At 35.0% G+C, this 19336-nt stretch overlaps 1 protein-coding gene across 2 annotated transcripts; it reads right to left on the bottom strand.

Annotated features, from left to right (window-relative positions):
- Window positions 1–251: 251 nt before the first annotated feature.
- Window positions 252–5048, bottom strand: LOC117932964 (protein LOW PSII ACCUMULATION 2, chloroplastic). 2 transcript variants are annotated; one of them, XR_004654266.1, is made up of 3 exons: window positions 4647–5048; window positions 4376–4531; window positions 608–695 (listed from the first exon to the last, which is right to left on the bottom strand). XR_004654266.1 is itself a non-coding variant. In XM_034854291.1 (2 exons), exons 1-2 carry the CDS (start codon window positions 5026–5028, stop codon window positions 550–552), a joined length of 528 nt encoding a protein of 175 aa, XP_034710182.1. In that variant the 5' UTR covers window positions 5029–5048; the 3' UTR covers window positions 252–549. The 2 variants fall into 2 exon arrangements, 1 of the variants encoding a protein (XP_034710182.1); XM_034854291.1 differs by lacking the exon at window positions 4376–4531 and having other exon boundaries at window positions 252–695.
- Between the last annotated feature and the right edge of the window lie 14288 nt (window positions 5049–19336).

The raw sequence follows: 19336 nt of genomic DNA, 5'->3' as shown, positions 1-19336 counted from the left end.
TTGAAAAAATTGCCAAACAGACCGTTGCCTTGAAAAATAAAAACAATTCAGACCAGTAGAACAACACTATGGAATTATAACCTGCAAATTAATATGGCTCTGCACACCAGGACATCCATTTGTAGCAAATTCACTAACACACAACAGATATTAAGATGCTCATTGCAAGCTCACAATCATTCAAATATCGCAGAAATCTCCAGAATCATAATGAGTGGTCCTATCACCCCCTGAAAACTGAGATGGAATCGTTCATCCAGAAAAAAAGGGAAACTGTAATGCATTAATCCCAAAGAGTCATCCAAATTACAGAAGCAGATATGCAAAATCATACATATGGGAAGAGTTGTATTCACTTTGCCCAAACAAAACAAAAAATATGCTCCATAACTTTCTGAGTTATGCTATTTTACATCCGTCTGTTCATAGTGGAAGGCACTGCAGGTAGAAGCTGAGTCCATAAGAAACAACTCAACGGTCACCAGTGAGATGCTCCTCCCATAACCTGGAAACATATAGCCTGGAAGTATTGTTTACATTCATGAAAAGTCATTTCGGGGTTTTGATTTCCTCGTTCTGCAGGTACTTAAGCACTCCATATGCAACAGTTCCAGCAACAAACAAGAAGACTGTTGGGGTGAAAGATGGGTATAGATACTTCACAAAGAATTTATCCCACTCTTCTGGTAGGAAGCCTGTGGATGTAAAAATAACAAAGTTAAAATCTGAACAACATAAGTCTTCCAAATTGAAACATACATCACTTGTTTGTTGTTCTTTCCTTTATATCAAATCAGTTCTGATTCTATAGGAATCATGCTGGACGAGATATTAATTTGTCTGGTATGTGGTGGTCACAAAGTCAGGGCTAATGCCATACGGTTGTCAGCCACATTACAGCTGAGAATATAATGTGCTTTAAAAGAGGAAATGACATTCGACTTACATAGGATGTGGATAGGACAAGTGTAAAGGAAAAATGAGAATCATTCTGCATGTAGTTGTGGTTTAAAAGAGGGGAACGTATTTTTACAGATGTTTGGTGTCCACACTGTTAGCTTCATCATCACAGTTTTTCTTAAAAGCAGACACATCTTCCATGTGAATGAAGTTACTCTTCCTTGAAGTTGCTTTCACAACCATCAAAAGACCCAGATAATGCCTAGGCATCATATGCATGTGTTTTGCCACCAAGTGATGACTACATATGTGCATTCCATCCCTTTCTTAACTTGTTATATGTTTTCTCACCCACGGTTTGATAAAGGCAGCATGTAGGGATGGGAACTAGGTGGGTTTGTGACAAGTTGTGCAATTAAAAGAGCTCATTGTGTGTTTGGGTATATGATCTTAACTGATAAGCAACCCAAACCCAGATCACACCTGAGCCCAACTTGGGTTTGAGTATGTCATCTATCCCCATCTGCAACCCTGATTGGTTATTTGAATTATATCAGACTAGTTTGGTAGTTTATGTGGATCCATGCCATATTAAAATGTGATGTAATATAATATTTAAATAGTGATACTAATAATAATATGTAAGCCCAAACCATCACAACAAGGTTATGCAATTAACACAACCTCTGCCATTCACCAGCATTTGAACCCTCTCTGGTCAATACTAAGCAATAGTAAGATGAATCTGTGGCAACATGAGGTCTAACCAACAAATTTGAAAATCAAAATAAGCCCTGTTAAAGCCCCATAGTCAAGTTAGGGAGCTACTTGGAACACTTGCTAATTATAGGATGCAAATTCATCTTGGTTCTGGTCAATCTTCTTAAGCAGGAGGAGCTGAAGGAAAAACCCAAGCCAAATTCAATGATTATGTTTATTTACTCTTATTGGGGCAGTACCCATGCTATCGTGCATTTTGTGTCTGAGTACTGGATAATCATTTATTTCATTGAAATCATTCATTATTGATGAAGCCATAAGGACATTTTGGCATAGTAGTATGGCAGAAAGCAGCCATGTGGAATCTTTTCAGTGGGTTTATGAGTATAGTTCAGAGGATTAACCTTAAATCCTCTTGACTAGGGTAAAGAATATTGTAATCCAACAAGACATCTGACATGGAACAATATTTTTGGTAGTTAAGCTAGGCTGCAGGTAGGTTTTAACTATTTCTTTCAGGTAAAGAAAAAAGTAAGGCAAAAAAAAAAAAATTCATCCAAAGAGGAAACTCAGCAGTACAAACCCCCTATATCGAAGAATATAAAGTTAAAGAACATGCAAAAGGCAACTGGCTGGAAGAGATTATGAATAAGTCAATGACCTCAAACATGTGGCACATGATACCTGGGGTCTAGATATAAGAATATAGCTGGAAAAGGTGATATGGCTGTAGAAGGCCCAGAACACAGATTAAGGGCCCTGTTCAGATCTGGATAAAGCTTAAATCAAATAGCCCAAGTGGGAACATAGATTTTAAGTTGAAAGGTTCTTGTTGGATGGGTGAATGACATATCAAGGAAGCAAGTAGCAGTACATTCACAACTAATCAAAAAGACCTACTCCAAGCTTTTCCTAAGGTCCATCTTAAGAACTAAAGAAACTATTATCACGATAGAACTAATCAGACACTAGCTTTTTACCTAACAAATCAAGGAAAAGACTGTCAATGTCCCTCTCCAAATCCAAATCATCCAATCCAACTATCTATAGAAGCCAAATGAACTCTATTCTGGTGGACAAGCCTGTCAAATCTGAGCCTTGAAGCACCATAAATACACCTGGGTCTTAAATGTGAGACAAAGTTGCAAATAGTCATATGGTTGTAGAAGGCCTAGATCATAGATTAAGAGTCCAATCCAAATCTTATAATGAAAGGATGGTAGATGAAGATTTAACCAAATAGCCTAAGCAGCAATATAGATTCTAAACCAAAAGGTTGGGATGGGTGAATCATATAACAATTGAAGCTAGTAGGAGTACATTTATAGATAGTCAGCAGGATCTAGTCCAACCCTTTCCGACAGCCTACTTCCCACTAGTGAAACTATGGAATCATCTAACGATACAATGTAGCTCAACTTTTAACATAAACAAGTTCAGAAATTTTCTCATTCTATGGAAAACACAATTGATGAAAATTGTCAATTAGTTTTCCCAATTTTTTTTTTTTTAATTTTTTTCTGTTTTCTTTAGATACAGGACACCATTGGTAAGACAAAACCAAACAAATGTAATGTACATGTCTGTGCCCCCAGTCAAACTCTAATTAACATTATCCAAGTGATCCAACCCAACTACTCCAAATAAACTCTATTCAAGCATACCGACCTGTTACAAGCCAAGCACCTACCTATTACAGACAAAGGCATTGAAGCATCATAAGTGTATCTTTTGCCAATGAAGCATACTCACATCCCTGCTCATCATTCCTTCAGAAACCTTCAACTAGAATTCACTCAGATCTTGCAAGAGTAGTTTCTTGGGTGCAATCTCACAGGTATATTGATGGTATTTTAGTCCATCTTAGCAGGTCTCTCTTAGTCTTCCATTTAGTCATTTCACATCCTCATCTCTGTATATTTTTGCTTTATGTTTTCCAGAGTATTATAGTCATAACCACTTTCTTTTTCCATTTTAGGGTGGTGGCATTTGATGTTCCTCAGTAGACATGCATGAATGGAATTTCCATTTATTTCAATCACAAGTCAACAATCAAGAAACACCCTAAGAGCACACCTCCACAACTGACTAAACCTGCAAGCCTCAAATCTCCTAGTTTCCAATTCCATTCATAAGTGCAGTTCAAGGTACTAAAAACTGTTTAATTACAAGCAAGCCAAAATTAATTAACTATGCTAAAGCAAGTAAATTCAGCCATGTTTCCTCATGTGTAAGTCAGTGGTGTTAATGAGTTGAAACTTATTCAATGACAACAATTGAAAGGTTGACCTTAAAAACCACTAATCAAGGGAGGGAAAAACCCGAATCAACTTCATAACTCCACAAAAATTGGTATTTGCAGATTCCTAAATGTAAGATAATATAAAACTAAAACAAATCAACAGAGCTTCTAAACCATATCATTTCTTAAGTTCACAAAAAGGACAATGCTATAGAGATATATTTTGCTAATCAAATTTTTTGTCTGTGAGATTAATATTTGTATCATTTTTCATTTTGCCAACTAAATGACCATCATGTTCTTATTCACATCTCATAAGTGCTCTATTCTTCCCTTATAAAATTAAATGACTGACTTGAAAAAAAAAACTCAAAAAATTCCATAATTTGGAACTAAGAAAAGACAATTAGGATGAATCTGAATGCATTATTCATGTTCAAATTGCCTAAAAGTGGTGGAACTTGGGTAGAAATCGCTTCAGCATATAAAAACTTCTCTAAAATTTAATCTTACCATCTGTCTTTTTCTGATCACACCAAGGGCAACAGGGTGGATAAAAAAATTGTTTGACATTTCATTTTTCCTGAAACAATTTGCTAAATTAGAAAGGAAATGAAACGCATATCCTTTTATTTCCTTTCCCCTTCCGTTCTTCATTTAGATTTGGTCCTAGAAAGAGAAACCACACAATCAAACAAGACGCAAATAAAACCCAGAACCCAGAATGCAGAATTACCATCTAAATTTCATTAACTCCCAACAAATCCAAGATAAGAAAGCGTACCAGAAGCAGCAAGAACAATGCCCTCCACAAGAATGATCCCACCAAGGCCTAGCCAAGCAAGAAGAAAAGCACTCTCATTTCTACCCTGCTCCTTAGACTCGCCCTGTTCTTCTACACCAAGAAACCCCGGTTTTTGAACTGGTGATCGACGGATTATGGATGCCCTCTCCCTTCTACCCTTCTCTTTCTTCTTATTGACTGCTGTTTTGACAGTTGAAGAAGCGGATCCAAAGCCCTGTCCTGGAGAAGTGGGTTGGGCACTGGTGGAGGGCTTTTGAGGCTCAGAGGAGTCCTGGCACTTGATTCTGAGTCTGGGTTTGGTGGGGGTGATGAGAATTGGTGTGTGGAGGAGAACGTGCGGCTTTTGGATTAGCACTGCCATTTTTTGTTTTTCAGTTTTGTTCTTCCCTCTTCGTGGTTGGTTGCTTTTGTTATGTACTTACTGAATTTTTAACACCACGAGGGAGTGATTTTATTTAATTTAATTAATTAATTTAATTTATTTTTATTTTTTATATTTAATTTTTTTAGATATATTATTTATTTATTTATACATACATACATGAGCAAAGAAAACGTCTTGTATTGAAAATGTATGTCCAAATTGTAAACCATAATCCTCGCCGAATTATTATATTTTCTTGTTTTGATAATCCGATTTAAGGCTTGTTTGTTTGTCCTTTCTTAGTTTTTTGGGGGTTTTTTTTTAGGTTATTTTTGGTTCTGAAAAATAGTAAAAAAGAAAAAGAAAATGTTAAACAAAATGTTTTGCATAAAAATTTCACATGATGATTCAAATTTTTGCACAAGCGATTATTTGCATAGCAATTTCGTATGATTATTCGAATTTTGTTATGGTAGTGTGAAATGCACTAGAGAGCATGAAAATGACCTTTGCAATGACTCATTTTCTACCATTTTCTCATCAAATTGTATTTTTTTTGCTTCATGGCTTTCAAATTCTACAAAATTATACAAAAATATAACTCAAATGTTTCACAAAAATCATTACAAAGAAAAGCAAATAAATAAAAAATTGAAAATAAAAATAAAAAACATGGTTAGTTAGCCTAAAGACCATGTCCAATTCATCGTTACAGTTATTAAAAAATAAAAAAATATATTTGACAATAAGAAAATACAACATTGTTTTTTGTTCTTAAAGTATAAAACATAATATTTGTTTTCAATAATTTTTACTTGTTTTTTAAAAGTTATTTTAAAATATAATTATACAAATATAAAGAATAATGGAAAATAAAGCACTGTGTATAAAAGTTATTATTAAAAAATATTTAAAAACATATAAAATAGAATATTACAAGTTTCCAAGTACATTTTTGTTCTATAAAATATAATAGAATAAATAATTTTCAAAATCAATTTTAAAAAATAGTCCTAAAAATAAGTTTTAATTAAGAACTATTTTTGAAAATTGTTTTTTGATGTTTTATGAAACAAAAGTTTGTTTTGAAACTTGAAATGTTCTTAATTTATTTTATATTTTTTAAAAAATAATTTTTATGTAGTGCTTTATTTTCAATCATTTCTGCATTCTTACAGTTATTTTTTAAATCATTTCTCATAATACAAGTATAAACAACTAAACACAACTAAAATATATTCTTAAAAAAAAAATCATGTTTATGTTTTTGGTTTATTAAACATATATACTTGTCTATTTCTTGTTCCTAAAAACAGAAAAATTGTTTTTGAAAACAACTTTCAGACATATCCTAAACTACCAAATTCAGGGGATGAGCTAGACTTCGGAACCTCACTAGGAATGGCAACGGGCGGGTTTGGGACGGGTCACCCCTATCCCATTCCCGTCCCAAAATATTTAGTTATTTCCCATCCCATCCCAAACCCGGGGCGGGGCATTCCCATCCCCGTTATAGAGTTAAAATTAAAATCCCATCCCCGCCCCGGGTATGTGTTGTCGGGGTGGGGCGGGGCTAGGCTGGGCTGGGCTGGGCTGTGCTGTGCTGGGCTGGGCTGGTTTCATTGATGAAACCAAATAGTTGTCAAATATCTTTCTTTAACAAGAACAATTGTAGAGCATTTGAAGATACCCGTTAACACCAATGTCCTCCATGTTATGAATGCACCCACTACAAAGGCAATGAACAACCCAATAACAATAAAGAGCTCCAAATCAGGTAAATTGCCAATAAAAGGCTTGATGATGATGAACAAAAAACCAAATGCCCATTACAAGCTATTCAAATCCAGATTATTTCTGGAAGCAAGTTCAAGGAATAATACAAAAATTTAGAAGTATGACATCCACCTTAGCCTGTTTCTCAAACATTGATGTGGCCCTAAAACATTCATGTATAGACACCCCAGAAGCAGAAGCATCCACAGCTCCAGAAACATTGCTTTGGACAGATTGCGACATTGCACTTTGAATTATGCACCGATCAGTGTTCCCATTGAACTCTAAAGGCAACACAGATGATTCCATTCTTTCACAAATTTGATCAATTGGAGCCTAATAGAGCAGATATCACCTCTATCTTCATACCTATTGATCATAAATCCTAACCATGAAATAATGACACTAGCTTAGCATTGAAATGAGTTCTATTGCCATTCATAAATATTAGCAAGCTTTTCCTGTTGGTATTAACCCATAAAATACCTCAAAGAACCACAACAGATATAACCCTCATTACCTTAAAAACCAGAGCCTAGGTAGCCCACTTTTATTTGGTTGTAGAAAACTACTTATAAGTGTTGTTTTTATCAGTTTCTAATGTTTCAACTTTGATGGTAAAAACTATCATTCCTTTATTTGATTTTGCATTAGCATTTTTTAGCTAATTTGTTGCATGAAAACCCAACTACGGACTATATTCCCAGTATAAATTCCAAACAGCAAGACTAAGGAAAATTAAACATAAAAAAAGAACACACAATTATTAGCTGCAGCAATTGTACTAATTTTGAAAGGAGAGGCTCATGAAAATTTAACTTATTGGGACATATAGAAATAGCAGATATTAGAGGACCATATCTTCCTCTCTTAGGGATACATGTTGTCCCTTTCCTAGCCTAATACAAGCGGATCTCTAGGGTATTGTTCGTCACAGTCACATTAGTTTGTTTGATGACTTCTTTACGAATTCCATTTGCCTCCTCCATGATATTGAAATCCTCCCACACCAACTTGCCCTGAAGTAAAATGTCCCAATCAATAATTCTCCTTAAAATAGATAAATATGTTCTTATGATATAGTAACTGGCTACTTGAATATGTTGCAAGCCTTCTCATTGGTGCAGTCCGCAGCAATGTGGCCTGGCTTGTAGCAGTTGTTGCAGAGTCTCGCATCATGAGCAGGTAGTCCTGGGCATGAGCAATCCCGAGCCAGGTGACCCATTTTGCCACACATATGGCACACTGGATCATTAGGACATTGGCTTGCAAGATGTCCAGACTCTTTACAGTTCCAACAAATGGTTGTTGAGTTACACTCAGCAGCTATGTGGCTACAAAGGCGAACATATTAAATCAGGTTTTTGCCAGAAATTAGTTTGGTGGGTGAATGAGGGTTTAAACTATCTTGAGGAACCACCATACATGATACATCAACCAAGTATTGACATATTTTAATTCTAGAAATTGTTCTCTCATAAAACAGGAAATGTTCTAGAGAAACTAGAAAGGGAGGAATTCATCTTACCCAGGAAGGCCACAGTTGTTGCATACAGTCACATTTGGGCAATCTCTGGCAAAATGCCCTGGTCTCTTACATTTATTGCACAGATAATCTTGCCTGGAAATTAACAATATAATTGGTTGTGAATTGTGATAATTTAAACCAAAAGACAGTAGCAACTAAAAGATCTTGGTTTTAACAAAGGTAGAGTCCACACATCAAGGAGACCACTTTTGAGAGGAACACATTTAGAAAATCAACATACTGAAGATAGCAACCTCCAATGCTGCAGGCTTGGACTACCACAGACAATGTTAATGTGTTTACAAGTAGATGTTCAATAGAATTCCAGAGGGGATTTCTTTCTCAATTTTATCTATTACAGCAGCTCTTCCAAATTGTTTAAGAAAATAATATATTTGTTAGAAAATAACCATACATTTATTTAGGTAATCACTTCAAAGCAAGACTCGAGGATCACATGCCCTATCCAAGTTATTCTCATCTATGGTATTTTCAATTTCTTCATCTTCATGTATCCTTTTTTATTTTTTACTTTTGTATGAAATTTTGAAGTTACAACAAGAAAGCATCCACCCAATTTTAAGCCATCTACACATGCATACACATTAAGTTCCTATATATGGTGTTTTCCAGAACTAGATAAGGACACCGCAATTTTTCAATAGTTGTAGAGAAATTAGTCTCTTCATGTCACCAATCTGAGACAGGCATACACAATGTGAATACATGATAAAAGCATAAGTTTTATCTTTTAACACTACAAGCACTCGAACATAAGTGATTCCTAGTAATAAGCAAGGCCCAAGAAGAAAGAAAGAAGGAAAATTGTATCTAAGAACAAGTGAGAAATGGAACAGACAAAAGAACATAATCATCACTAAGAGCACACTTTTCAAACAAGAACCGCAACATGTAACTATAACATTTATGCAACATGGGCTATAAGTGTGTGTGTGTATAGATAAAAGGAATAACAATTAGATTTTTCTGAATTGATAAAGGAGCAAACTGGTGAACTCGACGATGCCTTGGGTAAGGTGCGTCTCGATAAGAAGCACAGTCATTGCTCTGAAGCCTCTTGGCTCGTGGTGGGCTTCTGCTTCTATCCAGAGTCATACTGGAAACCTGTAAGTAAACTTTCTCAAATATATGACAAAATGAAAGATAAAACACAACACTATCAGGCCCAGGAATTGCCAACTTTGACCCACCAAAAGTATCTGCTGCCTGCCTATATCACCACACAGCCCAAACCACAAACATAAATCTAAGTCAACATCCAAGAACTCCAGCCCAAATTACATTGAACACACTCTTAAATTCAATAATAATAATAATAATAATAATAATACATGCACATAAAAGCATTATATTAAAAGGTAATGCCATGACAACAGAGGAAAGAGAGGAAAAAGGGCACAAGCAAGACGCAGGAAATGAAAAAAAAAAGAAAAAAATGAATCAATAATATTTTGTTCTCCACAACACGAGGAAATTAAAAAAAAAAAAAAACTTAGATAACTAAGGAATCCAAAAGAAACTTATGTTTTTATATTTCATTTACTTCATTTAGCATTACAAACTGAATTATTTTTATATGTAAGCTCAAAATTTGCCTCACTTGAGTTGGAAACCAAACAATTAACATTACTGTTCACTGGTTATATCTAGAACTTACGACAAATCTTAAAGAGAAGAAAAGAGTCTTACAAGTTGTACTTCTGAGATGAGCTTTGGTAGCGATTTATATTTCTAATTCACATGATGAAAAATCATGTCAGGGAAGTTAAGCAGTAACTATATTGAATGCTACGCTTATGAATAAATCTACTTACTGAATTTCTTGGAAATCAACCGGCCAAGTAAAATTATTATAGGAAAGATCACTGTGAGAAGAAACAAAATGAATATCAGATTCCAGACAATGAGAATAAATGGAATGCAGAAAAGTTAATGAGATTAGAAGACTAAATCAGTATGACATTCAAAATTAACATAACTGAAATATCTGTAAAAAAAAAAGTACTTTCATAGAAGCTAATAGCAATTGATGTTTCTCTTTCAAGAAATGGACATATTTTTCTTTATATCTTAAATTTTAAAGATTTTTTTGCAACTTATCCAAAATTTGCTTTAAAGGATAGAAATTTTAAACAGGACTAAAAGGATGTTTTAGCGAATTACTTCCAATAAAAAACTAAAGATGATAGATTCTAGAGGGCCCAAGCAGAATCTGAAAGAGAACATATGAAACATATGGGATAAATGCACAAATTCCATCAAAACTAGAGGTATTATTATAAAATTCCTTCCCTAACTATTATCTGGCATTAAAAAAAGGATAAAAGGAATTTTCCATTTAGTATCAGAATATCAGCATAAAAGAAAGTTCTTTTAAGCACCGGTTCAAGTTCAAAAAGGTAAAACTCATGCCATAAAAGGTTTAATGTGCACCAACTTCTGCCAAACCTGTAGACAGTAAATTCTATTTACATTGTGGCATTCAAAAACCATACATTCAAAAGCTAACTTCTCAATAGGGAAGACTCAAACAGGAAGACAAAATGTTGATATATTATTGATATGAACGAACTCTCCATTCACAAAATGGAGATCTGCTTTATAAAAAGAGGGACAAATTTCTAAAAAACAGAACACTTCTAGCCTTGAGATTCAAACGACTACTACATAGGCATAAACATCATAACCCTAAATCCTATACACCAACGCATAAACATCATAACCCGATCCCTGCATTTCTAGAAATAGTTTAACAGAACATTGAGAAAGACAACAAATTTATTATTCTATAACAGAGAAGATTCCATGAACACCAAGACAAAATGGACTCGTAATGGACCTGATTGAAGTCCCCCATATGATACAAAACTACAGCAAGGAGGCTGTAAGCTCCTGCTGTCATTCGATGGTAGGGACCACAAACTGAGACCAGCTTTGCTAGAACCTGCAAAAACCACAAAAATACAAAAGGTAGCATATTAATTTACCAATGAACAGACAAAGAAAGATTTTTCTGCTGCACCCGATTGGTAGTTTACATATAGAAATGACAAACCAATGGACTTTTAAATCAAATACCTTTGTCCCATAGATGATTGCATCTTCAAGTTTTCCCTTATCTATAGTTGTTTTTGATGATTCTAGAAGTTGTCGTCCATCTGCAGATGAGCATGTTGTTTGCTGAAAAGAAAAAGAAATGCAATTAAATCCAGATTATTGAATAGTTTAATTATTTGTAAGACAAGATAAGAAACAATGTGTTCTATTATTCTATCAAATAGCATAGTTTGTTCATCACCTTATGCATTGGTACCAAGCTAATAACGTCAAGTTTTTGGAAAGGGTATGGAAAATCCATATCAAAATCCCTTGGAACTAGCTCAATTCCCACCTGAAAAAGAAAAAGGCAGAATCGTCAGCCCTCATTTCCACTATGAGCAAGAAGACCTGTTATCCATGAGTTTTTCCTAAGCATTACAAATATTTGTTTTAATATATTTCATTTTCTGAAAGGATTTTCCTTAAACTAGGAAAGAAATTAATTTTGCTTTTAAGAATATATATAATTGCTGCCCATCCATGATATAAATATCCTAAGTAAGTTCTTAATTCTTTTTCCATTCTCTCAACATAATTGAAGCATTCTTCAAATTTATATAAATAACCCATGATATAATGTTTAAAATCATAAAACTACAAAACCCACATATCCAATATAAAAGAATGTGGGGCATGCTCAAAGTTTTGGAACACATAGGCTAATGCCAAAATACCTTATGACATAATCCCCGTAGAACTGCAAATTTCCGCACATCTTTTTAGTTTAATGTGCTAAAATCCCATTCATATCGCTTCTTGAAGAATACCTCCAACCATCTCCACACAAGGGAATGAGCATTGCATGACTAATTTAATTTTCTATTTCCAGGAACCCCAAGCATCAGATTCAGTGCAGCAACTATTGACATAGCCAATTTCTCAAGATTAACAACAACAACTATTATTGCCTACAGAATGTGCTTAAAAGCTCACACTATCATCTCATGAATACAAAGTGACTGCAGTTACAATAAAAAGAAATAATGAACTATTTATTCAGGCATAGGAGATGAACTCTTACAGTGTGGAATGACACATTATCCTTGCCCATAAACTGGTACAGATCCACATTTTCAGGGTTCTTCCACCACTTTTCCCACTCAGGTGTATAGCATGCAGTGATTGAGACATAAAATGTGGTCACAACATAAGTATATACAGAATGCACTTTCTTTTCTTCAATGCATTGATAGTATATGCAATATATGGACATGATAAGAGAAAAAAAAATGATAGGTGGATGAATGAAAAATCATAGCATGAGATTGTTTGCAACTTAAAAGGTTAGAGCATAAGGTATACATACATAAATTAATATAATCTGAAAATCAATTACCTCTAACATATTAGTAGAGAAATTGAATACTGTAGGTAGTGCTCTACCTCCTATATATGCTTCTACATCCACTATTATATGCTCAAACCGAACTTCAATGGTTGGAATATCAAGTCTAACTCTGTTTTAGGCAATTAGAAACCAACATAAATACATGATACAAAAAGGCTTCATAGAAAATAAGAAAAATAAAATAGCTCAGAATTCCTAAATCCCCTTTAACCAAGCTGGACTTAGAAGGCCTGTTAATGGCCTTTGGACTAGGCTGACCAGACCCACTTCCTATAACACAGGATGTCAATCTAAAATAAAAGACCAGGTTCATTTGAGAATTTGTACCTTCCTTCTCAACGCATTGTTGGCTTCAATTAGCATATGTTCCTGCACCCACATTTCCTTTCAAGGACTCTACCTTGTAAGTCTTGAACTTGATTGTAAAGAATGTGGTTCTTAGTTACAACCATGGTAATTAACATCATATAAGACATGCCAAAATATAATATCCAAAATTAAAATATATCCATAAGCTTAACAACATTGAAAATAAAAATAAAAAAAGACATTACAAAGAAATTGTTAGCAAAAAAGAAAGAAAAATGTCTCTAACATCATCTTAAGTAAAAAATCTAAAGCACAAGTAAATCATCATTTTCATCCATCATTGTGAGTTGGAGCTGTGAGTCATGAATTGATGAATCACCTAGTAAAAAAAAAAACACCAAAAAAAATATTAGAAAACTTTACTAAATATTTTAATAAAAAACAATTCATAAAATTGATAATTATGTAAATCGGTTATCTTCTTTTTCCTTCCATAACCAACTTTGAGCACACATTAAGGCCTCTAAAGTATCTGGATGAAGCCTATTGCGATGTTTTGATACCACCCTACCACCCGTGCTAAAGGCTGACTTAGATGCAACTGTAGATATCGGAATAGCATAGATATCACGAACAATCATCTGCAAAGTCGGATACTTTATACCATTTGTCTTCCACCAACTTAAAACATCAAAATTTGAATTCCTTGGTAGAATAGACTCCTTTAAGTAATAATCTAACTCCGACTTCATATGACTTTCTCCAATGGTACTATGAACAAATAAGTCAAACTTTGAAAGAGGATCTTGTTCATCATAGTTTAACTCCAAAAGAGTTGAACCTGATGAAGTACCAGAGGATGAATTTTTTTGCCCCAAATTAGACTTTGATTGATACTCAGAAAGCAACTCATAACACATTCCACAGATTTTTTCTATCTCATTTGAAGCTTCAGACCCATACATTAGTGGAAAGTAAAACTCTAAAATCTTTATCTTGTATCTTGGGTCAAATATAGCTGCTATTGCCATCACAATATGACACCCACTCCAATACTTGTCAAACTTTTGCAACATACTTGATGCCATTGTTTTCACAACATCATTTGAGCATATCAACCAATCATACAATGCCTCTTTGATTTTGCACACTTTGATGAAGAAAGTATTTGCAGTGGGATAATTTCGTCCTGAGAACAACTCTGTTATGTTGTAAAACAATTTCAATCTTCCATATATTTCCTTTGCCATATTCCATTCTTCCTCTGATGGCACAACTATGTAGTATTTTTCACGTTGCTTCTGATGCGACTCTTGGTAGCTTAGCTTTAAAGGCGTATCAACAAAATTTATACCTTAAATACTATTACTAAAGTAGCCAAGCTACTATAGCATAGTGGTTCTAGGATCGTTCACTGGGAAGGGTTTTCGCAAACACAAGTGATATTCAAATTAGGAAAATAGGTGATTTTCTTATGGATGTTAGCTTTAAAAGAAGATGAAAATGTTTGAGAAAGATTTAAACTAATTTAAGCTAACATTAAAGATTATAATGAAAGGGTGTAAAAACAAGTTTCTCAAAGATAGGATAGCTATGCTTTGGCTCTTATGCAAATTGGAAATCTCAGGATAGGCTCCTCGCGTTGGGGTTGCAACTATGGTGATGCTTGCTTCCCGAACCGGTATGGATTTAGCAAATCAAGTTTTAATCCTTTAAAATGGCAAAACAGATGGTAGTGGATTTTATCAATGGTTATTCACCTTAGACTTCCTTTGAATGGCTCGTAAGAGATAACTAATGGTCTAAAGCCAAAAGCTTACCAAATATTGGCAACTCAAAGTCATTCCAGGTGATAAACTCACCTTTCAATGGCCATTGAAATTGGTTCTAACGGATTAATGCAAAACTTGGAATTGAAAACCTCACATTCCAATAGCTCGTAGGAGATAACTAATGGATAGAAATCCAAAAGCTTATCAAGTATTGGCCGTTGGAAGTTGTCCAAAGGAAATAAAAACCAAAATTTACATTAATGAACCATTAATGAAAAACGACTACCTTACCTTCCGGGTGCGAGAAATTTCCATGGGATTGCATCCAAGCCATCACATAACATCCATACTTTGAGAAACTTAAAGGTTTTAGCCAATCATCCTCTGAGGAAAAGTCTTCAGAGGCTGTTTGGCTACTAAGAAAATGAGAAAGAAAAGAGAAAAGAAGAAAAACAGAGCTTTATATTTCTAAGCTAATGTACAGAGGATCGATCTCCCCAATCCATCCATATTCCAATCCAATTTCGTTTGGAGGTGTTGTGCACCTCTATATATAGCAAAATTACAAGATAAAGCCTTATGATGGCTGAATACAAGGTTACAAAAGGAATTTACATGAGAAAATATCAAGCTAAAAATATTTAAGAAGTCGGTGGTGCGTGCGTGGAGAAACAGAGGAGATTTGGCATTTTCACAATGTGAATTTCTCCTTGCGAAAATTTCGCAATGTTGCGAAATGGCAAAATTTCGCATCGTGAGGAAAATCCCCTTGCGAAATTTCGCAAGGAGAAATTCACCTTGCGAAATTTGCGCAAGGTTTGATGCAGTTGTCTTCCGAAGGCCATATCTTCCTCATTTCAGCTCCAAATTGTATACGGTTTGAAGCATTGGATTCTTGACTTCCTGAGCTTTGAAATGGTATATAGCATGTAGAAAATGGACTTCGGGAAGTTCCCAAAAAGTGCAAAAGAAGACTGCAGCTTCTGTTCTCTGTTCTCCTCTTCTCTCCTCTTCTCCATTGTTCTTATTTGTGCTCGTGTTTCCACTTGAAATTCAAGCCTGTAAACTTCCAAAATCCTTGCTTTAACTTGTCCAAGTAGCTCCTCCATCATTTGGCATGCTTGAATTGATTCATAAGCTGATAAAAACATGTAAACTTGCCACAAAATGGTTAAAACCAATTACTAAGGACCTTAATGAATTAATTGGGTTAAATGAATATGATTACTACACAAAGGTGCTTAAAACCATTATAATTAGGTCTACAAAATAGCACTTTTTGGTAGTAATCACACCCCCCAACCGACTCATTGCTAGTCCCTTAGCAATGGAGGAGATAAAAACTAAGTAAACTATAATAATATACATAAAAGAGATCATGCAAATCACTCCAAAAAATGATACGAGTGGCATGATGGACATCCATGGATCAATAAAGATGTGAAGCTCAACCTATAATAAGAGTTGTCAAAGCATTCACTTGATCATAGAGTACAAAGAATGGATATTATGCAAGTTTTAAGCATCAAAAGAATTTCCACTCTCAAAAGATCCAAATCAAATTCTTCCACTAAATGCTAAGTGTTAATGTGATTAGCTTCCGAGTATAGTATGGATAACTATCATCTCCCCCCAACCTAAGTCTTTCTTTAAGCTTAGCAAAATTAACCATCTCTTGATAGGCTAGGAACACACCTCTTATTCACAATTCTTTTCACTTACTAAACTTAACCAATTCACCCATGTAACAAGCAGAGGATCGGTGACTCCCAACCAATAAAGGTTTAGGGCACCAGGCTTTAAAGGCTTTCGCCACCCCTTCAGACCATGCTCAGGTTTCAAGGCAAGCAAAGAAGTTTATTCTATATATATTCTTTCTTTTTCTTTTTTTTTTTCTTTTTCTTCTTCTTTTTTTTTCTATTTTTTCAAAGACTCATTGGTCTTTATGAGGTGTCCCAACACTATTAAAGAGAGGTTAAAGGTGTCAAATTATGATTTCTCAAGCTTAAAGGGTGAGATAGTTTCACATCTTATAACCGGAATCTAATGTATGTGTGCGCGAATAGCTTAAGGTGGAAGAGATAAGTTTGCATGCAATGGGAGTTTCAACAATTCATCAACTTTTAGAAGAGCATAATACAAACTCTAGGACTCATGTAATCAAGTTGAAACTCGACTTCTCTCATTTAATTTTGAGAGTTAATCCTTAATATCCATGGAGTTTAAAGCAAAAATTTTAAAAATTTAAAAAAGTAGCTAATTTAACTAAGTATGATAAAAATTTAAACTAATACTTACTTCCTCATCTCTCCCCCCAACCGAGATGAACATTGTCCTCAATGTTTGAATCGAAAATAAGGAGGAAGGAAGTGGTACCTCATGTGATGTGGACTTGGAGTTGAGAAGGTTGAACCACCTTTTTCAAAATTCAAAAATTGGATGAGAGAGGAATTTATACTAAATATTTACAAAAATGATGAGTGGGCCCCACTTTGAGCAGCTGAGGACAAGGCTCAAAGGGTCCATGCCATGATGGTATACTCATATAAGTTGCAATGACATTTGAATGTAGCTTGCAGGGGTGTTAAAATTGGAGATAAAAAAACATGAAGAAAAAATTTCGCAAGGTGAAAATTCACCTTGCCAAATTTTCGCACTGGTTACTCCCCTTGCGAAATTTCGCAAGGAGAAATTCACCTTGCGAAATTTTCGCACTGGTTACTCCCCTTGCGAAAGTGCAATCCTGAGAGGTTGCATTTTGCATCTTGCCAAAATGTGCATTTCGCAATGTGAAATTCACCTTGCGAAATTTTCGCAATGTGAAATTCACCTTGCGAAAATTTTGCAACTCACTTGTTGAGTTGCGAAATGGGGTTTTAAGCTTGGACTTAGATATATTTCTCCCCTATTTCACCTTTTTCTCCACATTTGTGAGCTTGTGAGCTTTCATACCTGCATGAACACTTCAAACTCATCTTAAAAACATATTAAAACTAAATTAAAGCTAAGAATTCAAACTAAAACATGCATAAATTTAAAAAAAACATAGAATTTAAATGAAGCTGATAACATGTACCCCAAAAAGAAGATGAACTATTTAGCTCATCCTCACTCACACACCCACTTCATGCTGAATTCCCCCTGGATCCCAAACAAAATTGGCATCCTTCCCATTTGGTCCAAGGGAATTCGTTTCTCTTCTCTTCCCTGGAGAAGTGGATGCTTTAAAGGGTTCAGGTAACCCTCTATCATCTTGAACCTTATGATTTTCAATGAAAGGTTGGTCCATAGAGTTGTCATAGCAATCCCCCACCAAAGTGTCGATCATCAACACTTTCCTTGATCTTTTTGCATTGGTTCCTTGAAGGTTATGGTGGGATTGTGGAGGAAGCTTCCTTTTCCCCCTTCCTATGTCGAGATTGGTGAGCTTCTCAATGGAGTCTTGAATTTTTTCTATCCTTAGTGATAGATCATTATAAACCTCCTCCATTCTTACATTTATTGAACTCTCCAAATTATCAATCTTTTCATTAAGATGAGAGTTGATCTTTTGTTGCTCACCTACAAAGTCCTCCATGACTTTGCTTATCTTCAAAATGGCTTGCTCCAATGAAGATGTACTCATTGATGGTTGAGGTTGAGGTTGGGTTGTAAGGTTGGGATGGTTATTCCAACTTGAGGTGTAGGATCTTTGGTAACCGCGCATTTCTGTCATAGTTGGAATGGTAGGGCACTCCCCTACCGTATGCTCATATGAATCATCTCCATTCAAAGCATACTTACTACCCCATTGGCTTTGTTGAACTTGCCTTTTCCCCAATTCAATCCGATCCCTCATGGATAGGTATGCGAATTTGTCATTCGGTTGATGTTGAGGTTGGCTTGTAAGGTTGGGATGGTTTACATACTCAAATGAAGTTGGCATGGCTTGTGGTTGTGCTTCAGTATGCACATTTCTCAATTCAAACTCTTCTATCGTTCTAGCCATAGATGCTAGCTTTGCCTTCATGCTCATGTCTTCATTCAAAGCATTCTTACTACCCCATTGGCTTTGTTGAACCTGCCTTTTCCCTAATTCAATCCAATCCCTCATGGATAAATATGCAACTTTGTCCTTCTCATGATCATAATGAGAGCTTTGATCTTCATGTGGAATTTCCATTTCTAAAAAATGATATTCAACTAAGGCTCTTTCCTTCAACTTGTACATAGGTTCCCTCTTGGTCTCGAATCCAACAAGGAATGCACAAATTGAAATTAAAACAAAAATAAAAGAAAAGAGAATAAAAAATTTAACTAAATAAAAACTAAACTAAAAAAAAAATTAGAAGAAAACTCACCAAACTTGTGATGAAGATCACAAGTTACCCTTAATGGTTGCTTCACTGTGCTTGTGGCACCTTCCCCGGCAACGGTGCCATTTGATGCGACTCATGGTAGCTTAGCTTTAAA

Source organism: Vitis riparia, chromosome 16 (genome assembly GCF_004353265.1).
Source record: "Vitis riparia cultivar Riparia Gloire de Montpellier isolate 1030 chromosome 16, EGFV_Vit.rip_1.0, whole genome shotgun sequence".
In the NCBI taxonomy this organism is placed as follows: domain Eukaryota; kingdom Viridiplantae; phylum Streptophyta; class Magnoliopsida; order Vitales; family Vitaceae; genus Vitis; species Vitis riparia.
The sequence above is the reverse complement of the archived record's forward strand: the minus strand, read 5'-3'. Positions and strand labels throughout refer to the sequence as shown.